At 36.2% G+C, this 22,719-nt stretch overlaps 1 protein-coding gene across 2 annotated transcripts in view; it reads left to right on the forward strand.

Annotated features, from left to right (window-relative positions):
• The first annotated feature begins 685 nt into the window (after positions 1–685).
• Positions 686–22,719, forward strand: part of LOC149845302 (GATA transcription factor 26-like) — a 66,222-nt gene continuing 44,188 nt past the window's right edge. For both annotated transcript variants that reach the window (XM_089995680.1, XM_089995681.1), the window contains exons 1-2: positions 686–1,121; positions 3,299–3,667. In XM_089995680.1, coding sequence (XP_089851806.1) covers positions 1,082–1,121; positions 3,299–3,667 — 409 coding nt within the window. In that variant the 5' untranslated portion in view covers positions 686–1,081. The remainder of the gene's footprint in view (positions 1,122–3,298; positions 3,668–22,719) is intronic.

A 22,719-nucleotide genomic window follows, 5' to 3' on the forward strand; every position in this document is an offset into this window, starting at 1 on the left:
TTTCTCCTATATTGGCAACCATGACGAAGTCATTTTGTCTTAGGATCAGCGCGATCCAAGAAATTATCATCTTAACCTTGCCTACTAATCCAAACACAAAATTGAACCAATTGTGACAACCAACATCACCATCCTCAGTGAAAATCATGTCCTCACAATGGATATAAAAGTAATTTGTTAGCATGTGGCAAAATGCTAATGCTCACCCAACTCTTTTATGTTATGATTCAATTTTATTAAGAGTTTCAAGAGAAAGGGACGTGAGCGTCATTTCATGAGATAAGCTATGACATTTTGAACAAAGTGGCCTGCAAGCTATTCCAACTAGTGGCAAGGGCAATATAGCCATATAGGCTTTTTCTTAATTGTTTTTATCTACGAATTGATAAAATTAAACTCACTCTTTCACTTCATCTTTTATTTAATTATTTAAAATCAAATTTCTCATTTAAAAAAGAAAAAGAAAAAGAAAAAAGAAAAGATGGTGCAAGCGGTAGGGGTCAACAAGATATGTATCAAATATTCCTTCACAATTTAGCTATCTATTACAGGAGAAATAAATAACAACATTTAATATTTTTCTATTTTATAAATTTTGTCAGGAAAAAAAAAACAATGTAAAGTTAAACATTTACTACACCAAATATGGAGGAGGGTCATGCGCCCCTCTTCCTTTCCTCCATTTTCCCGAAGAATTCAGAGCAAATTTTGATGGGTTTTTAGCCTCTATGGATTGTACAAAGAGCTCTAACGAAACCCATTTCAATCTACAGTTTTTCATTCACTCTGTTTCTTTTCTTTTGAATTTTTTTCCAATACCCAGAAATGAATTTTGCCTTCTTTTTGGTCTTTCTATGGGTTCGTGGTTTTGTTTTGGCTTTTATTGTATAGTTGTTTGTGTTTTCCTATAACTACCGAAGAAGAAGAAAGAACGAAGAAATAGTGGGTTATTGAGTTTCTTGGGATTGTTGAACATTTAAAGCATTTTTTTCAGCAATATTGGTTAAAAAAATTTAGTGGGTAACTCTTCTTCTTGATAGAAATTTTATATCTTTTTTGGAGATTGAGGAAGAAGAAGCATATGGGTAAGCAGGGGCCATGCTACCATTGTGGTGTTACAAGTGAGTCTTTCTCTTTTTATTTGTCTTTTTTTCTCAGATGGTATTTCTTTCTGTTTTTTTATCGTGTTTTTGATGAAAAAAGTATTGGGTTGTTCTTATTTTGGTTCTCTTTTGCGTAAAGAAGGAAGTATTATTGTTTTTCAATGTTTATAAAATGAAGAAATTGTTAGGGTAAAGGAATGGGTTCGGTGTTATTGGAGTGCAAAGAAAATTTGTTTTGGTTCAATAGTATTGAAAAATTTGATAACATGGACTTCTAATCTGGTTTCTGGTTTTAGTTTTGTTGTTTCTGCTTTTTGGGTTTATAATATCTTGTTCTTTTCATTCAGTTCATGTTTTCTGGAATTATATCCATTTTGTTAATTGAATTGTGCAAGGGAGTTTCACTATTTCTTGATATGTTTATCTAAGATCATTTGACTGCAAGATGGTTCTTCTTTTGTATGTTCAGAAGTAAATTTTTGGGTTCTCTTTGCATATTGGTGATGCAGTAACCATTGTGTTTTAGTGGGTTTGTATTAAGTCCTCAGCATTAGCGCTGCAAGATTCATCCTTCTCTAAGTATTTTTTGTAGTTCAGCTCCAAGTGTATTTGTGGGGAACCTTCTTCTCCTTGAGTACTGTCGCAACTCCCCACGTGAGTTACCCATTTGTGAATTTAACTTGTAGACAATTTACTGGAATGCTTGGACTTTTGTCTTTTTGTTCATGGCTAGTAACTTTGTTCTTCTTCTGGTTCACTCTTTCTGCCCGAAGTTCGTTTTGACATTGTGCTTTCAAATCACTCTGTATATTCAACCATGCATTATACCTTTAAAGCAGCAAGAACTGAAAGTTCACTGAACTGCTATGAAGGCATATTGATTGTCAGAGTCTTTGTCATTTGTTCATGGCTAGTACCTTAGAGATTTCTCTGGATTGTCTTTTTCAATTTCATCATGTCTGAGTTCAACCGTGTAAGGTACCAGTAAAGTTGCTTGAACCAGAAACTTGAGCGAGATTATTCAGAGTCATTATTAATAGTACAACAGTAGATTTGAATATTGAAAGGTATAGAGCTCTTCTGGAAGAGAATTTACTGTGATCTCGAAAATTGGTAATCGCTTCACTAGCCAATTTTCAGAAATGTCACTTCACATATGTAATTTTGAAGGTACAGAGCTCTCTAAAGTGTGACCTCAATAAGCTGGTTGTTACTTTCAATAGCTACTTAATTGAAGAAGTGTAGCTGCATGTTTGCAGAGGATGTGGAGTTTTAGCACAATGTGAATAGTCTAGTATCTAGTTCACCAATTTTAACCAAAAGTAAGGCTGCATATCTTAAACCCTGGATGGCACTGGCTTGCAGGCTGTGTTTCTTGTACTGTCTGGCAGTGTGAAATGTCTCCTGCAGGTCAGACAGTACCAATTTAGTTGTCTGGTTTTACCCAAAAAAGGTGTACACACATCATATGAGAGCCAGATTTTCAATTGGTATTTCCAATGTTATCTTCTCAATCTATCCTATGATGTAATCAAGATTAACTTGTAATGCTCTGATAACTTTTAAAGTTCGAAATTAAAAGTTTTTATCACATTTAAGTTGGCTCGTTTAGGTCTCGTCGATGAGACCTGAGCCAAGCCCAGACTCAAATATCATCACCTAACATCGGGTATTTTACCGATATCTCTACAACACTTAGCCAAATTTTCAGAAATCCAGAATTTATCTAAGTGTAAAAACACACTATATTACATTTAAGTTGTTTCTTCACTACTGAATTTAGTGGGTGTACTTTAGGATGATGACTTAGAAAACAGAAGTTGTAAATTGTCGGTATGTCTTAGCTTTTGTAATTCATATATTAAAAATATCAAGGTGTCCTTCCATTCATGATGATGCTTTTATGGGTTGCATTATAGTTCTACCGAGCAGTGGGTGAGAAGGCAGTGCCTAGTGCTGATTAACATCGGTAGTTGGAAGCAAAGGGGTGCTCTGTGACGTGGTACCGATGGATGTGTGCCACATCTTCACTTTGCTAGTTAGGGCTTGCTCTAATTCAAAATTGTGTTAGCTACAGAAATAATCTTACAGAAATGCCATTTTCACTTCCACTATGACTCTTAACTGTTGTATGTGTATATCAGTATATATGGGTGACCTGTGCTTCTATTTCTGAAGCTTAGTTAATGGTTCAGGTACCCCTCTTTGGAGAAATGGACCGCCTGACAAGCCAGTTTTATGCAATGCATGTGGTTCAAGATGGAGAACAAAGGGTTCACTTACGAACTACATACCACTGCATTCCCGTGGAGAGGCTGCTGAGTCAGTGCAGCGCAAAACTTCTAAGGTGAAACATGTTCCTGGTAAGACTAAAGAGCAGAAATTGCACAAACGAAGGTTGGATGAAGTAGACCAAGAAAGTGAAGATGGAACTAGTGAATATGAGCCTCAAAATGAAAAGGTTTTGGAAGAAGAGTCAAGCAATCGGTCTAGTTCTGGGTCTGCTATATCATACTCTGAGAGCTGTGCTCAGTTTGGCAGCACAGATGCATTTGACTACACAGGTTTTTTCTTTGCTTTCTTTTCTCCTATTCTACAGTCAGGGTTCCTTGGCTTCACAGGTTTAAACTCGTGTGTTCAATTTTAAATCTTAAAGCCCACTATATTCAGGATTCCTATGGACTATATCTGTATCCACAAAACCATACTCACTTCTGTGGTATAATAATTCCAATATAATAATTTAAGAAATTGAAAGGCTCATAAATTGAAAAAAGAAAAACCTGGAGAATCTAGGTGTTAAAGTATATATATATATTTCTTTATGTAATAAGTGAAACCCATTAGGGGTATTTTTGTTATTACACATTATATAATTAGTGGTGTTCTTAGAGGACCCTTTAGGGTTTTCCTTAATATATTTTATTCTTTCTTCAAGGGCATTATAGTCCTTATAATGCCCTTGGAATAGAGTTACTGGGAGTGCTCCCAAAAGCTATATTTCTAACTGTTGGGAAGTAGTCCCATCAGCTATATTTCTAGTTGTTCGGAGCACTTCCCAATGGCTCTTCTTTGCTTTCTTTTGTGTATAAATAAGGCGTGTTACCCCTCTTGTATGTTAAACATGTTCACAAGCATTCTCTTAATAATATTCCTATATTTTTTACTTGTGTTTTAGCCCCTAAGTAGCTTGTGTGGTTGTGCTCTTGTATTGACCCATAAGTAGTCTTGATTGTGTATGTTCTTGTATTCTTGTATGCCGATAAGAGGCACCCACTTGTACTCTTTTTGTATTTTCATTATATGGTATTAGATCATTGGTGCTCTTGGGTTGTATCTCATACGTGAAGATCAAGAGGAAGATCATGAAGAGTGGTGAACCAATGCCTCAGGAAGCATGCCATCAAACTTCTTCACCACATATCTTGCCTTCCTCTTCTTTTCTTCTCTTTATCTTTTATCTTTGTTTACTCGTTTTTTTCTTGGTACAATGTGTTAAAATATTATGTCTCTTTTAACTGTAAACTGAAATACCCATCAAGGGTATTTCAGTCCTTTTACTCAATAGGTGTCAGCCACCTTAATGAGCTAACATTTTTACTTTTTCTTTTTTTATTTACTTTTGCTTTTTACACTTTTTTTTCTTTTTGACTGTTGTGAAAGGGACAGCTCCATATAGCTGTTGGAGCTGCCCCAACAGTCACAAATGTGACCGTTGGGTGCAGCTCCAACAGTCATATTGAGCTGCACATGTGGCTTCTTTTTGCATTATAAATAGGCCTTAGTGGCCCTTGTAAACATATTCTTTTTTGTGAGTGCATATGCAATATTGTAAAGCCCTTCTTGGGAACTTATGAATTGAAGTTCATTTTGTTTCATGCTGTTGTGCATGTGTATCCGTGCCTTCATGCACTTGTGAGTGTTCTCCTTTGTGCCTTTGTGCACTCTTTGTATTTCTTGTATTGTGATGCTACACACAATCTCTTTTTGTAGAGATTTTCACATGGTATCAGAGCAAGGTTGTTTGGAGAAAGAAATTGGTGTGATTCTTCTCAATATCAAGTGCCTCGAAAAACATGCCTTCTGTAATGAAATTGTGGTCTTCAACAAATGCACAAATAACTCACAAACAAGTGTCTATTGGAGACACTACAAGCATGACCCTTGAAAGGGTATAAAGGGAAGAACACTTGAAAAATAAATAATACTTTATTCATGAACAAAATGCTTAAGAAGCATGGTTATTTACATTGAAGGGGTTCACCCCTATATATACAAAAAAATGGGAGAGACTCCAAAAAGAGACGTTGGATTCCAACGTCTCTTAATATAGCTGTTGGACTACAGTCCAACAACATTTATTATTATAGCTGTTGGACTATAGTCCAACAACATTTATTATAGCTGTTGGACTACAGTCCAACAGCTACTTGCACAGTCAAGTTCCAACAGGAACTTGACTGGATCAAAATATCTAGTTTCTATTGAACTAGATGCTAAAAAAGAAAATAAAAAAATAGAAAAAGAAAATAATAAAAGAAAATATAATAATATTAAATTATATATATATATATATATATATATATATATTGCAGTTTACATTTTAACACTCCCCTTCAAACTTACGGTACAATGAGCGAAAGTTTGTCTAAGAGGAAGTGAAATCTGGGAGCAGCGAGAGGCTTGGTGAAGAAGTCTGCTAATTGATATTCTGATGTAACATATGGCAGATCAATGGTTCCATGTAAGTATTCCTCTCTGACATAGTGACAATCCATCTCAATGTGTTTAGTGCGCTCATAGAATGTCCGGTTGCTTGCAATGTAGATCGCACTTTTGTTGTCACAGCACATCTTTGAAGCTTGCGTTGCTTTAGCTCCCATATCCGCTAGCAATCGTCTGAGCCAAACAACCTCCATAGTGGTGATTGCCATGGCTCTGTATTCAACTTCGGTGGAGGAAAGAGAGACTTTCTGCTGCTTCTTGCACCTCCACGAAATTAAGGTTTCACCTAGGAACACACAAAAACCAGTAGTTGAGTGTCTATTATTGGGATCACCTCCCTAGTCAGCATCAGTATATGCAATTAAATTTAATAAAGATGAAGCAGACAAGAAGAGTCCTCGTGAAAGAGAGGATTTTAAGTATCTAATAATACGCAAAATCGCTCCCATGTGTACGGAGGTGGGAGCATGCTGAAACTGACTGACTATATGAACCGCATGAGTTATATCTGGCCTAGTAATGGAAAGATAAAAAAGAGCTCCAACAAGTTAACTATAAGGAGTAGGATCATCAAGAAGTTCTCCATCATCAATTTTCATTTTAACATTGACAACTTCTGGAGTGTCTACTTTCTTATCATCTGTAATTCCAGACCTGGAAACGATATCAAGAGCAAATTTAGATTGAGATATCAAATACCCCCGAGGGGAATAAGCAACTTCAATGCCTAAAAAATATCTTAATAAACCTAAGTCAGTCATTTCAAAGTGAGTTTTAAGAAGAGATTTGATATTTGCAACTCCCTGTTTGTCGCCTCCGGTGATGATCATATCGTCCACATAGAGAAGAAGAATAATGATGCCTGCATCAGATTTCTTAACAAACAAAGCAGTGTCAGTTAAACAAGGTTGAAAACCAATATCAAGCATAACATGATTAAATCGGTCATACCAGGCTTTTGGAGCCTGTTTAAGACCATAAAGAGCTTTTTCTAGATGAAGAGCTTTACCCTTAGGGATACTAATACCAGGTGGGGCTTCCATGTATACTTCTTCAACGAGATTCCCATTCAGGAAAGCATTTTTGACATCTAATTGAAAGATAGGCCATGTTCTAATGGAGGTCAAGGCTATTAAAGTTCTAACAGTGGTCATACGGGCCACAGGAGCAAATGTTTCTTCATAATCGATGTCATACTCTTGGGCATATCCTTTTGCTACTAAACGGGCCTTATATCTTTCCAGGGTCCCATCATTTTTGGTTTTGACTTTGTATACCCACCTACAACCTATAGGTTTCTTACCCAGAGGAATATCTTGTATCGTCCAAGTATTGGCCTTTTCTAGTGCATCCAATTCTATTTTCATGGCTTCTATCCATTCTATATGATTTTTTGCTTGAGAATAGGATGATGGTTCAACATATGATTGTATTAATGTAATGGCGGCCCTATACGTGGGTGAAAAAGATTCATAAGACACAAAGTTTTCTGGAGGTTTAGAGATTCTAGACGTTCTTCTAGGTGAGACTTCAGAGTATTTTTGTAATGCACATGGAAGATTTTGCTCTCTACGTCTTGAATATTGTAGACTAACATCTCTATGGATTTGCTCTTCATTATCATCATTTTCAACAACAATAGGACTTTGATCATTGTCAAGGTCACATCCAACATCACATTCATTGGATTTTGAAGTTGGATCAATTAAAAACGAGTATTCAGTGACATCCTTGGATTTTTTCAAATTCAAAGAAGCTTTCTTTTTCCAAAAAAGATACATTTCTTGACACATATAATTTGTCATTTTGAAAATCGAAACACCTGTAGCCTTTTTGATTAGCAGCATATCCTAAAAAGGCACATGGGATTGCACGAGGAGAGAGTTTATCATTTCTGTTGGTGAAAACAAAACATTTGCATCCAAAGACTCTTAATCTAGAATAATCTGGAGTTAAATTAACAAGCTTTTCTATTGGAGTTGTATTCTTTAATGAGGAAGATGGCATCCTATTAATGAGGTAGGTGGCAGTTAGGACCGCTTCAGCCCAAAAACTTTTTGGAACTTGATTTGCAATTAGCAATGTCCTAGTAGTTTCCATAATGTGCTGATGTTTGCGTTCGGCTAGGCCATTCTGTTGTGGAGTGTGTGGACATGATCTTTGATGTGTAATACCATGTAAATTGAGATAGTCTTTGAATTCGTTGGACATAAATTCTCCCCCTAAATCAGTGCGAAAAACAGAAATATCATTTTGAAACTTATTTTTAACCATTTTATGAAATATTTGGAAGTTAGCAAAGACATCAGATTTATGTTTAAGAAAATAAATCCAAGTATGTCTAGAAAAGTCATCAACAAAAATGACATAATATGTATAACCACCTTTGGAAATAACTCGTGCGGGGCCCCAAACATCCGAATGTATTAACTCAAGTGGTCGTGAGGAAACAAAAGTTCTACTAAGAAATGGTAACCTTTTCATTTTGCCAAGAATGCAGTCTTTACAAGAAAAATTTTCAGAATTACAAATTTTTTTCAAACTTGGAAAATATTGAATTTTAGACATATGAGGATGGCCAAGCCTTTTGTGCCATAAATCCAATTCTAATTTCTGAATATTATAACAAAATGCATTCTTGGGTAATTCCAAAAAGTCCATGTAATAAAGTCCTCCTTCTCTATGGCCTTCCCCAATCAGCTTCCCTGACTGGCGATCCTGTACCCAACAACCATGAGAAGAGAAAGAGATATTACATCCATAATCAGATATTTGCGAGACAGATAAGAGATTCAAATTAAGTTTAGGGATATATCTAACTTCTGGGATAAAAAATCTTTTGGATTTTTGAAGATTTTCAAAACATCCTATTCCTTTTACTTCGAGAGATGTGCCATCGACTGTAAAAACCTTTGACACACTTGAGTTATTTTTAAGACATTCGGATAGACTATTAACATTTGGGGTCACATGAAAAGAAGCACCAGAATCTAAAAGCCAAGGAAAGTTACTTGGACCGGAGAAAGATGCAATTGCCGCTCCAGTTGAGGCTTCGGTTGAGGAGGATACCCCTTTGAGAAGAGGTTGAAGGATTTCCATCAGTTGAGCCATAGACACAGGTGCATCTTGATCTTTTGACTCAGATTCAACAGATGCAACTCTTTTTTCTTCTCTTCTTTTTAACTTTGGACATTGAGGCTTATAGTGCCCCGGTTCATGACAATGATGACAAATAACTTTTCTTTTATCAAAGTCGCCGTTTTGCCTTTCAAAATGAGGCGGCTTGTAAGTACGAGTATGATTCCCCGGTCTAGATACAGCTAAAACGGAGTCATCATCAACTTTTGGAGTACTTTTTCTAAGTCTATTTTCCTTCATAGTGAGCTCTTCTATAGTATCAACAATAGAAGGAATTTTTCCACGATGTAAAAGGGCCGATTTGGTGGATTCAAACTCCGGCCTTAGACCATTCACAAATTGATAGAAATGTTCCATATCGAGTTGCTTTTGGCGAAGCTCGATGTCTTCGGCACAATGCCATTTGGGCTCAAGAAGAGCCAACTCTTCCCAAAGTTCGGACAACTCATTATAATATTCTCGAATAGTTTTATCTTTTTGAGTCATTGTCCGAACTTTATCTTGTAAATTGCTTACATGTGCAATATCTTTAAGGGAATACATGTTTTTGAGGTATTCCCAAGCCTTATCGGCATGCTCAAACTTAGCTAGACTAGAGCATTTTTTAATGTCTATGCTATTGATGAGCCATGACATAATTTTTGCATGCCCTATCCTCCATTCTTTCCATTTCTTTTCATAAGTGGCTAACGCCTTACTCTTCTCTTCTTCCGTTAGAGGAACCTCTTTATCACCCTCTTTCTTGGTAAGAGATAGTTTAGGTTCCAAATCGGAACCATCCACTATACCCCATAAACCTTTTCCCCAAATGTGGTGCTTCATAATCGAAGCCCACATTACATAGTTAGTATCATTTAGCTTCATAGGAATGATGGTGATCTTATCATTGTCATCCATCTTTTACAAGGGTAAGAGAGGAATAAATAGGAGGAGAGAGAGAGAAAAATAAAAAGAAAAGAAAAAGAGTAGACAAAGGAATAAGAGAGGATACAAAACCAATTTTTTTTGTAGCACAAGTTCGCCTTTCTTCAAACAAATCTTCTTGAGCCAAGAACAAGGTGATGAAACACCTTTTGTAAATGTGGCACAGAAATCGAGACAGAAGCACTTCAAGATCTAAGGATTTCGTAGCTTTGATACCATGTAATGAAATGGTGGTCTTCAACAAATGCACAAATAACTCACAAACAAGTGTCTATTGGAGACACTACAAGCATGACCCTTGAAAGGGTATAAAGGGAAGAACACTTGAAAAATAAATAATTCTTTATTCATGAACAAAATGCTTAAGAAGCATGGTTATTTACATTGAAGGGGTTCACCCCTATATATACAAAAAAATGGGAGAGAGAGGAGAGCTCATTTTGAGCTCTCCAAAAAGAGACGTTGGATTCCAACGTCTCTTAATATAGCTGTTGGACTATAGTCCAACAACATTTATTATAGCTGTTGGACTACAGTCCAACAGCTACTTGCACAGTCAAGTTCCAACAGGAACTTGACTGGATCAAAATATCTAGTTTCTATTGAACTAGATGCTAAAAAAGAAAATAAAAAAATAGAAAAAGAAAATAATAAAAGAAAATATAATAATATTAAATAATATATATATATATATATATATATATATATATATTGCAGTTTACATTTTAACACCTTCAACTTTTTGGTGATTGGAGTGGAGGCTCTTCTTCATTCAATATTTTAGAAGATTACTACAACAAGAAAGATTTAAAATCTTATTGTGGTACGTATTCTTTTCTTTCTTCTTTCCTCTCTAATGGGTGAGAAAGACTCCCATTTTTCTCTTGGTTTCAAGCTAAATGGCTCAAATTATCATCTGTGAGCCGGAAATATGGAAGCTCACATCAAAGGGAAAGGGCTTTGGGGTTACATTCAAGGCTCGATTCCGGAACCCGAGCCTAAAATTACTTTGGTTAAAGAAGGAGAAATCAAAATCCTTGAGGGAGATGAAAGAACTAATGCTCTTGAGGAATATAGTAGGAAACATGAGCAATGGGAAATGAAGAATTTTAAGATCTTGTCTTGGATTTTCTCTTCCGTTGAGACAATGATTAATGCCAACATTATAAAGTTTAAAAAGGCTTCTCAAGCGTGGGAGTATCTTGAGAAGATGTATACTTCTAGGGACTTGTCCCATAAGTATTATCTTCAAAAGAGAGCGTTAACTCTTGTTCAAGGTGATATGTCTATAAGAGAGTATTTTGCGGAACTCTCTTCAATTTGAGATGAGCTTGCCATGCTTGAACCCAAGTGGAGTGGAGAAGCCATAGAGCTTCGTCATAAGCAATTAGAAGAAGACTGATTCTTCAATTTTTTGAATGGGCTAAGGCCCGAGTTTGAGCAAATAAGATCTTCTCTCCTATCCTCTTTTACCTCTCCTTCTCTTGAAGATGTCTTAACTAAATTAAGTGGAGAGGAAACCCGTATGGGCATTAGCAAGCAAAATCCTAGTGTGCTTGCAATGTCCACAAATCAAGAAGAATGTGATGGTGTTAATACCGTTTCTAGACCCGGTAACAATTTAAGAACATATAGACCTCCTCATTTTAAGAATCAAAATCAAGGAGGAAGAAGAGATTATAGCAAAATCTCGTGTCACTTTTGCAAAGAACCGGGTCATATCAAACCGGTTTGCCCAAAATGGAAGAAACTTCTAGCAATGGCAACTACATCTCAACCATCCAAAGAGGAATCTTCAAAAGAATCTCTATCTCTCAATCAAATTGTGGAGGCTCTTCAACCTCTTCTAAAGGGAGCTATTTCCGGTGCCGCCGTATCCACCTCTTCTCCTCCAGGTAAAACTTCTTGGCTCTTAGATTCGGGTGCATCCTTTCATATGACCCCAAACATTTCATCTCTTTCCGAGTATTCTAAAAATGTGTCACCTTCTTTTGTTTCGACCGCGGATGGTACTTCTCTAGAAATTAAGGGAATTGGAAATTTTAAAACCCAAAACTTCTTTATTCCAAAAATTAGACTTATAACAAAATTAAATTTAAACTTGCTTTCCGTTTCTCAACTCACGGACCTTGGGTGTAACATCCAATTCTCATCTAATAAATGTTTAATACAGGATCACCGGTCCGGGAGATTGATTGGGGAAGGCTCTGTTAAAATATGTAATCTCATATAATATCTCATATATAATCTCACAGACATGTAATGTTTTATCTCCTTTCTAGTTAGGATTTTTTGTTCAATTAATTCTAGTTAAAATACAACTAGAATTAGCCAAACCAGTCCATCATTGGACTGATTTGGCCTTTACCTTTTTGACTAGTCAAAAAGGTACATTTTTGACCAAGTCAAAAAGGTAAATCCAAAAAGAGCTCTATTAGAGCCGTTGGAGAGTCCAACAGCTCTCTTAAGGCTTCTCTCTACCTCTCTATAAATATGGGGCTATTCCCCTTGTAAAGACTTACTCTTGTTTTGGGTTTTTATCTCAAATCAATAAAATTGTTTATTTTTCATTTTTATACCCGTTTCGGGTTGTGTGTATTCTTAAGTTCTCTTTGTGAACCTTTGTGGTTCTTATGATGTATTTGTGAGAACTTGTTGAGAGACATTTGTTGTAGCGTATTTTTCACTTTCTTACATGGTATCAGAGCAAGGTCGGTGGACGTCTATTGGGAAGCGTGCCATGCAACTACTCTTCAAGAAAGTGAAGTCTTTTTGAAGGAGTGCTCGTGTGTAGCCTTGAAGGGCGTGGAAGGCTACTTATTTTCGATCTTTGTGGTTAAAATATTCCTCTTCCCACTTGCTTTTCTTCTTCCCCTCTCATTCCCAAGCTTGTAAAATGGATGACAATGATAATGTCACCATTAAGTCCATAAAACTCAACGATTCAAACTATGTAACATGGGCTTCAATCATGAAGCATCTTATTTGGGGAAAGGGTCTATGGGGCTTAGTTGATGGAACCGATAAGGAACCTAAACTAACGCTCACTAAAGAAGAAGGTGGAAGAGAAGTACCTCTTTTGGAGGTGGAAAAAACTAAGGCCATCTCCACATATGAAAAGGAATGGAAAGAATGGAGAATGGGTCACGCCAAAATCATGTCTTGGCTAATTTCTAGTGTAGACATAAAGAAGTGTTCAAGTCTCGCAAAATTTGAACATGCTAATGATGCGTGGGAATATCTTAAGAGAATGTATTCTCTTAAAGATATTGCTCATATATGTAACTTACAAGAAAAGGTTCGGAATATGGTTCAAGGAGAGAGAAGTATTAGAGAATACTACAATAGCTTATCCGAACTATGGGAAGAGTTGGCTCTTCTTGAACCAAAGTGGCATTGTCCACAAGACATTGAGCTTCGCCAAAATCAAGTAAATGCGGAGCATTTTTTTCAATTTATAAATAGGTTGAGACCCGAATTTGAATCAACCAAGTCCGCTCTTCTACATCGGGGAAATGTTCCCTCTATTGAAGATACCATTGAAGAGCTAAGTATGGAAGAAAATAGACTCAAGAAACGAGTCGACAAAAGCGATGATGATACAGTTTTAGCTGTATCTAGACCAGGTAATCACATTCGCACATACAAACATCCACATATTGGGAGAATAAACAATGAAAGGCAAGGAGGCGATTTTGAAAGGAGAAAAGTTATTTGTTATTACTGTCATGAACCCGGACATGTTAAAACTTACTGTCCAAAGTTGAAAAAATCTTATGAGAAGAAGGTAGTTGTTGTTGAATCAAAAGAATCAAATGAGACATCCATTGGAAACATGTCCCTGTCTCAGCTGGTGGAGGCTCTACAACCTCTTCTTAAAGGAACTTCTCCCTCAGCTGGAGTTGCGATCTCTTCTGTTGGCACCTCCGATCCAGGTAAACCTTTATGGCTTCTTAACTCTGGTGCTTCTTTTCACATGACACCAAATTTAAAATTACTGTCGCATTGTTATGACTTAAGTGGATCGAGTGTTTTTACTGCGGATGGAACATCACTTGAGATAAAAGGAATAGGAAATTTCGAAAATAACTCTCAAAACTCAAAAGGATTTTGTGTTCCAAAGATTAGATATATCCCCAAACTTAATCTAAATCTCTTATATGTTTCTCAATTAACTGATCATGGGTGTACTGTTTCCTTCTCTTTTCATGATTGTCAAGTACAGGATCACCAGTCAGGAAAGTTGATTGGGGAAGGCCATAGAGAAGGAGGCTTATATTACATGGATTTTTTGGAATTACCCAAGAAAACATTATGCTGCAATGTTCAAAAAGTAGGCTTGGATCTTTTACACCAAAGATTTGGTCACCCTTGTATATCCAAGCTTCAGTACTTTCCAAACATGGAAAAAATTTGTAATTTTTAAACTTTCACTTATGAAAAATGTATTCTTGGAAAAATGAAACGACTAGCATTTCAAGAAAGAACTTTTGTCTCCACTCGACCACTTGAATTAATTCACTCTGATGTTTGGGGTCCTGCACTAGTTACGTCAAAAAGTGAGTTTTTATACTATGTAATTTTCGTGGATGACTTTACACGATATACCTGTATTTACTTTCTCAAACACAAATTTGAAGTGTTCTCTTTTTTTCAAATATTTCATAATATGGTCAAAAATCAATTTAAGAATGATATTTCAATATTTCGCACTGATTCAGGGGGAAAATTTTTATCAACTGAATTTAAAGAATATTTGAACTCACATGGAATTTCACACCAAAAATCTTGTCCCTATACCCCTCAACAAAATGGGTTAGCTGAGAGAAAACACAGACACATTATAGAAACAACTAGAACACTACTTATCACACATCAAGTTCCTAAAGTTTTTTGGGCCGAAGCTATTTTAACTGCTGTGTATCTTATTAATAGGATGCCCTCATCCTCAATAGAGAATATTTCTCCTACTGAAAAGCTTTATAAACAAAAACCTGATTATTCTAGACTGAGGGTGTTTGGGTGCAAGTGCTTTGTTTTTACAGATAAGAATGATAAATTCTCTCCCCGTGCTATACCCTGTACTTTTTTAGGATATGCAAATAATAAAAAAGGATACAAATGTTTTGACCCTAAAAACAACAAGTTATACGTTTCAAGGAATGTATCCTTTCTAGAAAATGAAAGTTTTTTTGAAAACAAAAATTCTACTGAAATAGATGAGTATTCCTTCTTGTTGGATCTAGTTCCAAAGGATAGTGAAAGAGAAATTGATCTAGATGATCAGATGGATGTGATTGATTCTGATCCTCATAAAAATAGTCAAGATTGTATTCAATACTCTAGACGAGGAAATTTAGAAAGACAGTGTGCCCTGGATAAATACACAAGGGAACATGAATTTGCCTCTTCATCTAGAAAATCCACTAGGATCTCGAGGGTTCCTGCAAAGTTTGTGTCATATCAGTCATTTTCACCAAAACATCATGCCTTTATTGCTCTAATTCATTCCTATGAAGAACCTCCCAGTTATGATATAGCCAAGGATCAACCAGAATGGGTCAAGGCTATGAAAGTCGAATTAGAAGCCTTAGAAAAAGCAAATACTTGGACCATTCAAGACCATCCTCCAAACAACAAGAAACCTATTGGTTGTCGCTGGGTGTACAAGGTGAAAACCAAGAGTGATGGCACTCTTGAAAGATTCATGGCCCGGTTGGTGGCAAAAGGCTATTCTCAAGAATATGGAATAGACTATGAAGAGACCTTTGCCCCAGTAGCTAGAATGACCACTGTTAGAATCCTAATAGCTCTTGCATCAATAAAGGGATGACATATCTTTCAAATGGATGTTAAAAATGCTTTTATAAATGGATCTTTAGCTGAAGAAGTATACATGGACCCACCACCAGGAATGAATATACTTAAAGGGAAAACACTTCGCCTAAACAAGGCTTTATATGGTCTCAAGCAAACTCCAAAAGCTTGGTATGATAACTTTAGTAAGGTTATGCTTGATTTTGGTTTTCGATTTTGTCTTACTGACACAACTTTGTTTGTTAAGAATTCTGATGCAGGTATTATCATCCTTCTACTTTATGTTGACGACATGATCATCACTGGAAGTGATAAACAGGGAGTTTATGATATTAAAAAATTTCTCAAAACACATTTTGAAATGAGTGATTTGGGTTTTTTGAAATATTTTCTTGGTATAGAAGTTGCCTACTCACCTAGAGATTACTTGTTAACTCATTCTAAGTTTGCATTAGATATTGTTGCCAGGTCAGGTATTTCAGATGAAAGACATGTTGATACTCCTGAGATTGTGAATGTCAAAATGAAGATTGATGATGGAGAGCCACTCGAGAATCCGACTCCGTATAGGCAACTTGTTGGGGCTCTATCGTATCTATCTATCACAAGACCTGACATTACACATGCGGTCCATACAGCCAGTCAATTTCAACATGTTCTAACTTCTGTTCATATGGGAGCAATTTTGCGTATTATTAGATATATCAAAAATTCTATTTTTCGAGGATTATTTTTATCCGCTTCCTCTAACTTAGAATTGCTTGCTTATACTGATGCAGATTGGGGTGGTGATCCAAATGACCCACACTCAACTACAGGTTTTTGTGTCTTTTTAGGAGAATCCTTGGTGTCTTGGCGATGTAAGAAGCAACAAAAGGTCTCTCTCTCATCAACTGAAGCTGAATATAGAGCAATGGCTACAACTACTATGGAATTAGTCTGGCTTCGACGTCTACTTTTCGATATGGGAGTTGAAAGTCCAAAAGCATCAAATCTGTGTTGTGACAACAAGAGCTCTATCTATATTGCAAGCAATCAGACATTTCATGAACGCACCAAGCATATAGAAATGGATTGCCATTATGTTCGAGAGGAATTTTTTGCGTGGCACCATCAATCTTCACTATGTTGCTTCAGAATATCAGCTGGCCGATTTCTTCACCAAGCCTCTCGCTGCTCCTAGGTTTCACTTTCTCTTAGGCAAACTTTCGGTTATCCAACCGTAAGTTTGAGGGGGAGTGTTAAAATGTGTAATCTCATATAATATCTCATATGTAATCTCATAGACATGTAATGTTTTATCTCCTTTCTAGTTAGGATTTTTTGTTTAATTAATTCTAGTTAAAATACAACTAGAATTAGCCAAACCAGATTTGGTCTTTACCTTTTTGACTAGTAAAAAAGGTACCTTTTTGACCAAGTCAAAAAGGTAAATCCAAAAAGAGCTGTTGGACTCCCCAACAACTCTATTAGAGCCGTTGGAGAGTCCAACAACTCTCTTAAGGCTTGTCTCTACCTCTCTATAAATATGGGGCTATTCCCCTTGTAAAGACTTACTCTTGTTTTGGGTTTTTATCTCAAATCAATAAAATTGTTTATTTTTCATTTTTATACCCGTTTCGGGTTGTGTGTATTCTTAAGTTCTCTTTGTGAACCTTTGTGGTTCTTATGATGTATTTGTGAGAACTTGTTGAGAGACATTTGTTGTAGCGTGGCTCTAGGAAAGGAGACTTGTACTATGTGGACTTTCTTCAAATTCCTAAAAACACCTTTTGTAATGTGGCCCAACATAAAGACATAAATGTTTGGCACAAGAGACTTGGTCATCCCAACATTACCAAGTTATCCTATCTACATTTTGTTAAAGATCTTTGTAAAAATACTTTATCTTATAATGATTGTATTCTTGGAAAAATGAGAAGTATACCTTTTGAACCAAGAACTATGTTTAGTACTAAACCTTTTGAAATTATTCACTCGGATGTTTGGGGACCGGTACCTGTCATATCCAAAGGTGGTTTTGCTTACTATGTGATTTTTGTAGATGATTTCTTACGATATTGTTGGATACATTTTCTCAAACATAAGCATGAAGTTTTTTCATGTTTTAAAACATATCATATGATGATTAAAAATCAATTTAATAGTAATTTAAAGATATTTAGGACCGATTCCGGAGGTGAATATCTCTCTAATGAGTTTAAGAAATATCTTGAGGATTGTGGCATTGTCCATCAAAGATCGTGTCCTAAGACCCCACAACAAAATGGTTTGGCCGAAAGAAAGCATAGGCATATCATTGAAACCACTAGAACCCTTCTCATTTCCCAAAATATTCCTAAAATTTTTTGGGCCAAAGCGGCTCTTGCTTCCGTCTATCTTATCAACCGACTTCCATCCAAAAATTTAGATAAAATTTCTCCCTTTGAGATTCTATATGAAAAAGAACCTGATTATAATAGGTTGAGAGTTTTTGGTTGTAAGTGCTTTGTTCTTATCGATAAAAATGATAAACTCTCACAAAAAGCCATTCCTTGTGCTTTCCTTGGCTATTCGGAAACTCAAAAAGGATTTCAATGTTATGACTCTAAGAATGATAAATTATATGTTTCAAGGAATGTAACTTTTTTGGAAAATGATAGTGGTTTTAAAAAAAATGAATCTCATTTAGAAAATGCCGATTACTCCTTTCTTTTTGACCTTTTATCTAAGGATGATGATATCTCTAGTGATGATGAATCAACATATAATAGTGAAAATGAAATGGTTGTGATCAACAATAACTCTAACCCTTCTACCCCTCAAGAAGAAAATGTATCTAGAGAACCCATCACTTATTCGCATAGAGATAGAAGCACCTTTAGGAGTGCTATTGAACTATATAGTGAACCTAGTGAGACTATTTCCACTCATGATTCTCATCCTAGGAGAACTGAAAGAACTAGAAGGACTCCCTCTAGATTCGTATCTTTTGATTCTTTCTCTCCTAAATATCGAGCTTGTTTGAGTGCCATTCACTCTTATTTTGAACCAAATTTTTTTGGAGAAGCCAAACAATGTACTGAATGGAGAGAAGCCATGGAGAGTGAACTCAAAGCTCTTAAGAAAGCTAACACTTGGGAATTTAAATCTCTTCCCAATGGCAAGAAAACTATAGGATGTCGATGGGTGTTCAAGGTCAAGACTAAGAGTGATGGTTCTCTTGAAAGGTATAAGGCTCGTCTTGTAGCTAAAGGGTACAGTCAAGAATATGGGATTGACTATGAAGAGACATTTGCTCCAGTAGCTCGTATGGTTACTGTCAGATGTCTTATCACCATTGCTTCAATTCGAAAATGAAATATTTACCAAATGGATGTCAAAAATGCATTTTTAAATGGAGATCTTAATGAAGAAGTTTACATGGATGCTCCACCTGGTATGGAAATCCCTAAAAATAAAGTTCTTCGTCTTCGTAAAGCTCTTTATGGACTGAAACAAGCACCCAAGGCTTGGCACGATAGGTTTAACAATGTAATGACTGAAAATGGTTTCACTTTATGCTATACTGATACTGCATTGTTTGTTAAGAAATCTGATGCAGGGATTGTTATATTATTGTTATATGTTGATGATATGTTAATAACATGTGATGATATCAAAGGAATCAAGAGCATTAAATCTATTTTGACTTCAAAATTTGAAATGTCAGACTTAGGATTTCTGACATATTTTTTGGGAATTGAGGTTGCCTATTCTCAGAGAGGCTATTTTTTGTCTCAAACTAAACTTGCTTGTGAGATTCTTGATAGATCAGGAATCACAGATGACAAGGTCTTCGAAACTCCTGAAATAGTAGGTTCGAAGATGAAGATTGATGATGAGATTCTCTTAAAAGATCCCACACCTTACCGGCAACTGGTTGGATCCCTAACGTATCTCAGCATTACCAGACCTGATATTTCTCATGCAATACATGTTGCTAGTCAATTTCAACATGCACCTACTACATTTCAACATGCACCTACTACAGTCCATATGAGCGCCATCCTTCGCATCATCAAATACATAAAGGGTACAGTAAACAAGGGAGTATTTCTATCTTCTATGTCTGAATTAAGTTTAATTGCTTATACTGACTCTGATTGGGGAGGTGACACAAATAACCGTCACTCCACCACTGGTTTCTGTATTTTTTTAGGTGAATCATTAATCTCTTGGAGATGCAAGAAGCAGCAAAAAGTATCGCTTTCATCCACCGAAGCTGAGTATAGAGCCATGGCATCTACTACCATGGAGATTGTTTGGATTCGCAACTTGTTGGAAGATATGAATATTCAAGTTCAAGGGCCCACAAAATTATGTTGTGATAATAAAAGTGCAATCTACATTGCCAAAAATCACACATTTCATGAGCGCACGAAGCATATCGAGATGGACTGCCACTATGTTCGTGAAGAATATTTAAGAAAAACCATTGACCTTCCTTATGTTACATCAGAATATCAACTGACAGACTTCTTCACTAAGGCGCTGCGTTCTCCAAGATTTAACTTCCTTCTTGGCAAACTTTCGGTCGTGACACCCTAAGTTTGAGGGGGAGTGTTAAAATATTATGTCTCTTTTAACTGTAAACTGAAATACCCATCAAGGGTATTTCAGTCCTTTTACTCAATAGGTGTCAGCCACCCCAATGAGCTAACATTTTTACTTTTTCTTTTTTTATTTACTTTTGCTTTTTACACTTTTTTTTCTTTTTGACTGTTGTGAAAGGGACAACTCCATATAGCTGTTGGAGCTGCCCCAACAGTCACAAATGTGACTGTTGGGTGCAGCTCCAACAGTCATATTGAGCTGCACCTGTGGCTTCTTTTTGCATTATAAATAGGCCTTAGTGGCCCTTGTAAACATATTCTTTTTTGTGAGTGCATATGCAATATTGTAAAGCCCCTCTTGGGAACTTATGAATTGAAGTTCATTTTGTTTCATGTTGTTGTGCATGTGTATCCGTGCCTTCGTGCACTTGTGAGTGTTCTCCTTTGTGCCTTTGTGCACTCTTTGTATTTCTTGTATTGTGGTGTTACACACAATCTCTTTTTGTAGAGATTTTCACACAATGGTCGAAAAAGTAGTAGTTACGATTGTTTCTATCAAATTTGATGGAAAAAACTATAATACGTAGGTCACTACCATAAAAAGAATCTTAGTTGGCAAAAACTTATGGGACTGTGTTGATGACTCCATATCGGAACCTCAAGGTATTCTCACAAAATCTATTTGTGAGGAAGATGATGAAATCAAAGAGGAAACTCTTAAAGACAAAGAAAGAGAAAAAGCTCTCTTAGACTACAAAAAAGCTATTAAAGCATGGGACCTTGTTCATGCCAAGGTTCTATCCCTATTTATGGGGAGTGTGTGAAGAACCTTGTGAAAATATATTGAAATTTGAGAGGGCCGATGAAGCATGGGTTTATATGAAACAAACCTACACCCAACATGATGGTACTCATAAATGAAACTTGCAAGATAAGATTCACAATTGCAAACAAGGTGAAAAAAGTGTTAGAGAGTACTATGGTACTCTTAAAAGACTTTGGGACCAAATGGCCAAAATGGAGCCAATTTGGGATACAAATGATGCTTGTTGTAGAAAAAATAAAATCCTTGGTGAACAATTTTTTCAATTTATGAGAGGGCTTAGGCCTGAGTTTGAACATGTTCGAGTAACTATCATCCACCGAAACAAAAATCAAAAAGAGCTTCCACCTTTACATGAGATTTTAGCCCAAATTTCCATGGAAGAAACAAGGCTAAAGTTCATGACTGAATCTAGGGAGTTCAAGGATAATGTATTGGTGGTTTCTAGATCTGGTGTCAATACTCATCCTTATAGGCCTCCTCATTTCAACAGAAATAATTGGAAGCCAAGGAACAATAATGGGAGATATGATTAGAAAAATGATAATAGAAAAGGAAAAATCTTTTATCATAACTGTGGAGAACTGGGTCACATCAAACCTTTTTGCCCGGAATTCAAAAAAGATGAGAAAAGAGTAGTTACCTTAGAAGCTCTTCAAGAAAACAAAGATACCAACAACTCCGGTTACAAAAACATGTCTTTGTCTCAACTTGCAGAAGCTCTACAACCACTCCTCAAAGGCTCATCCTCCTTAATTGGTGTCGTGGTCTCCTCTTCCTCACCTCCCAGTAAGATCTCTTGGCTCATAGATTTTGGTGCTTCATTTCATATGACCCCTAATGAAGCTATACTCTTTGACTATAGTATTAATTCAGGTAGATCAAATGTTTTTACTGTGAATGAATCCTCTCTTAAAATTTAAAGAATTGAAAATTTTATAAATTCTTCAAAATTTTCTATTCCAAAAGTCAGAATTGTGTTAAAACTTAATTTAAATCTTCTTTTAGTTTCCCAAATCATTGACCATGGTTCTAGTATCTCCTTCACTTATCACCAATGTTTTATATAGGATCTTTAGTTCGACAAGCAGATTAGGGAAGGTCATAGAGAAAGAGACCTCTACTACATGGACCGGTTGATTATTCTCAAAGATATTTTTTGTTTAAATGTGCAAAAATTGCATATGTTTTTATGGCATCACAAACTAGATCATCGTAGCATATCTAAATTATTGTAATAACCGAAAATTTTTCATGTATTTTCCTTTATAAAATAATATGAAATGTGCAAATGGGCCTAGGATCCATATTTCGGATCCAGGACCCATAAAGGGGCATATATAGTTAATATCATATATATATAAAGAAATAATAAATATAAAAATTTAGTGCAAGGATCCACAGTTGGATCCATTTGGATCCAACTTGTGGATTCACATTGTTGGTAAGACACAGATCCACACCGCAATGGGGTGTCGCGGATCCAGACTGTGTCTGGATCCCGGGTCTCGGTCTCGGACCCGAACCACGCCCCCCATAGCAGGTAAGTAATGAAAAAAACAAACAAACATATGAGGCAACCCGATAAGGGTTGCCCGATAAAAACGGCAGGGGT

Source organism: Nuphar pumila, chromosome 2 (assembly GCF_984573655.1).
Source record: "Nuphar pumila chromosome 2, dmNupPumi1.hap1.1, whole genome shotgun sequence".
NCBI lineage: Eukaryota > Viridiplantae > Streptophyta > Magnoliopsida > Nymphaeales > Nymphaeaceae > Nuphar > Nuphar pumila.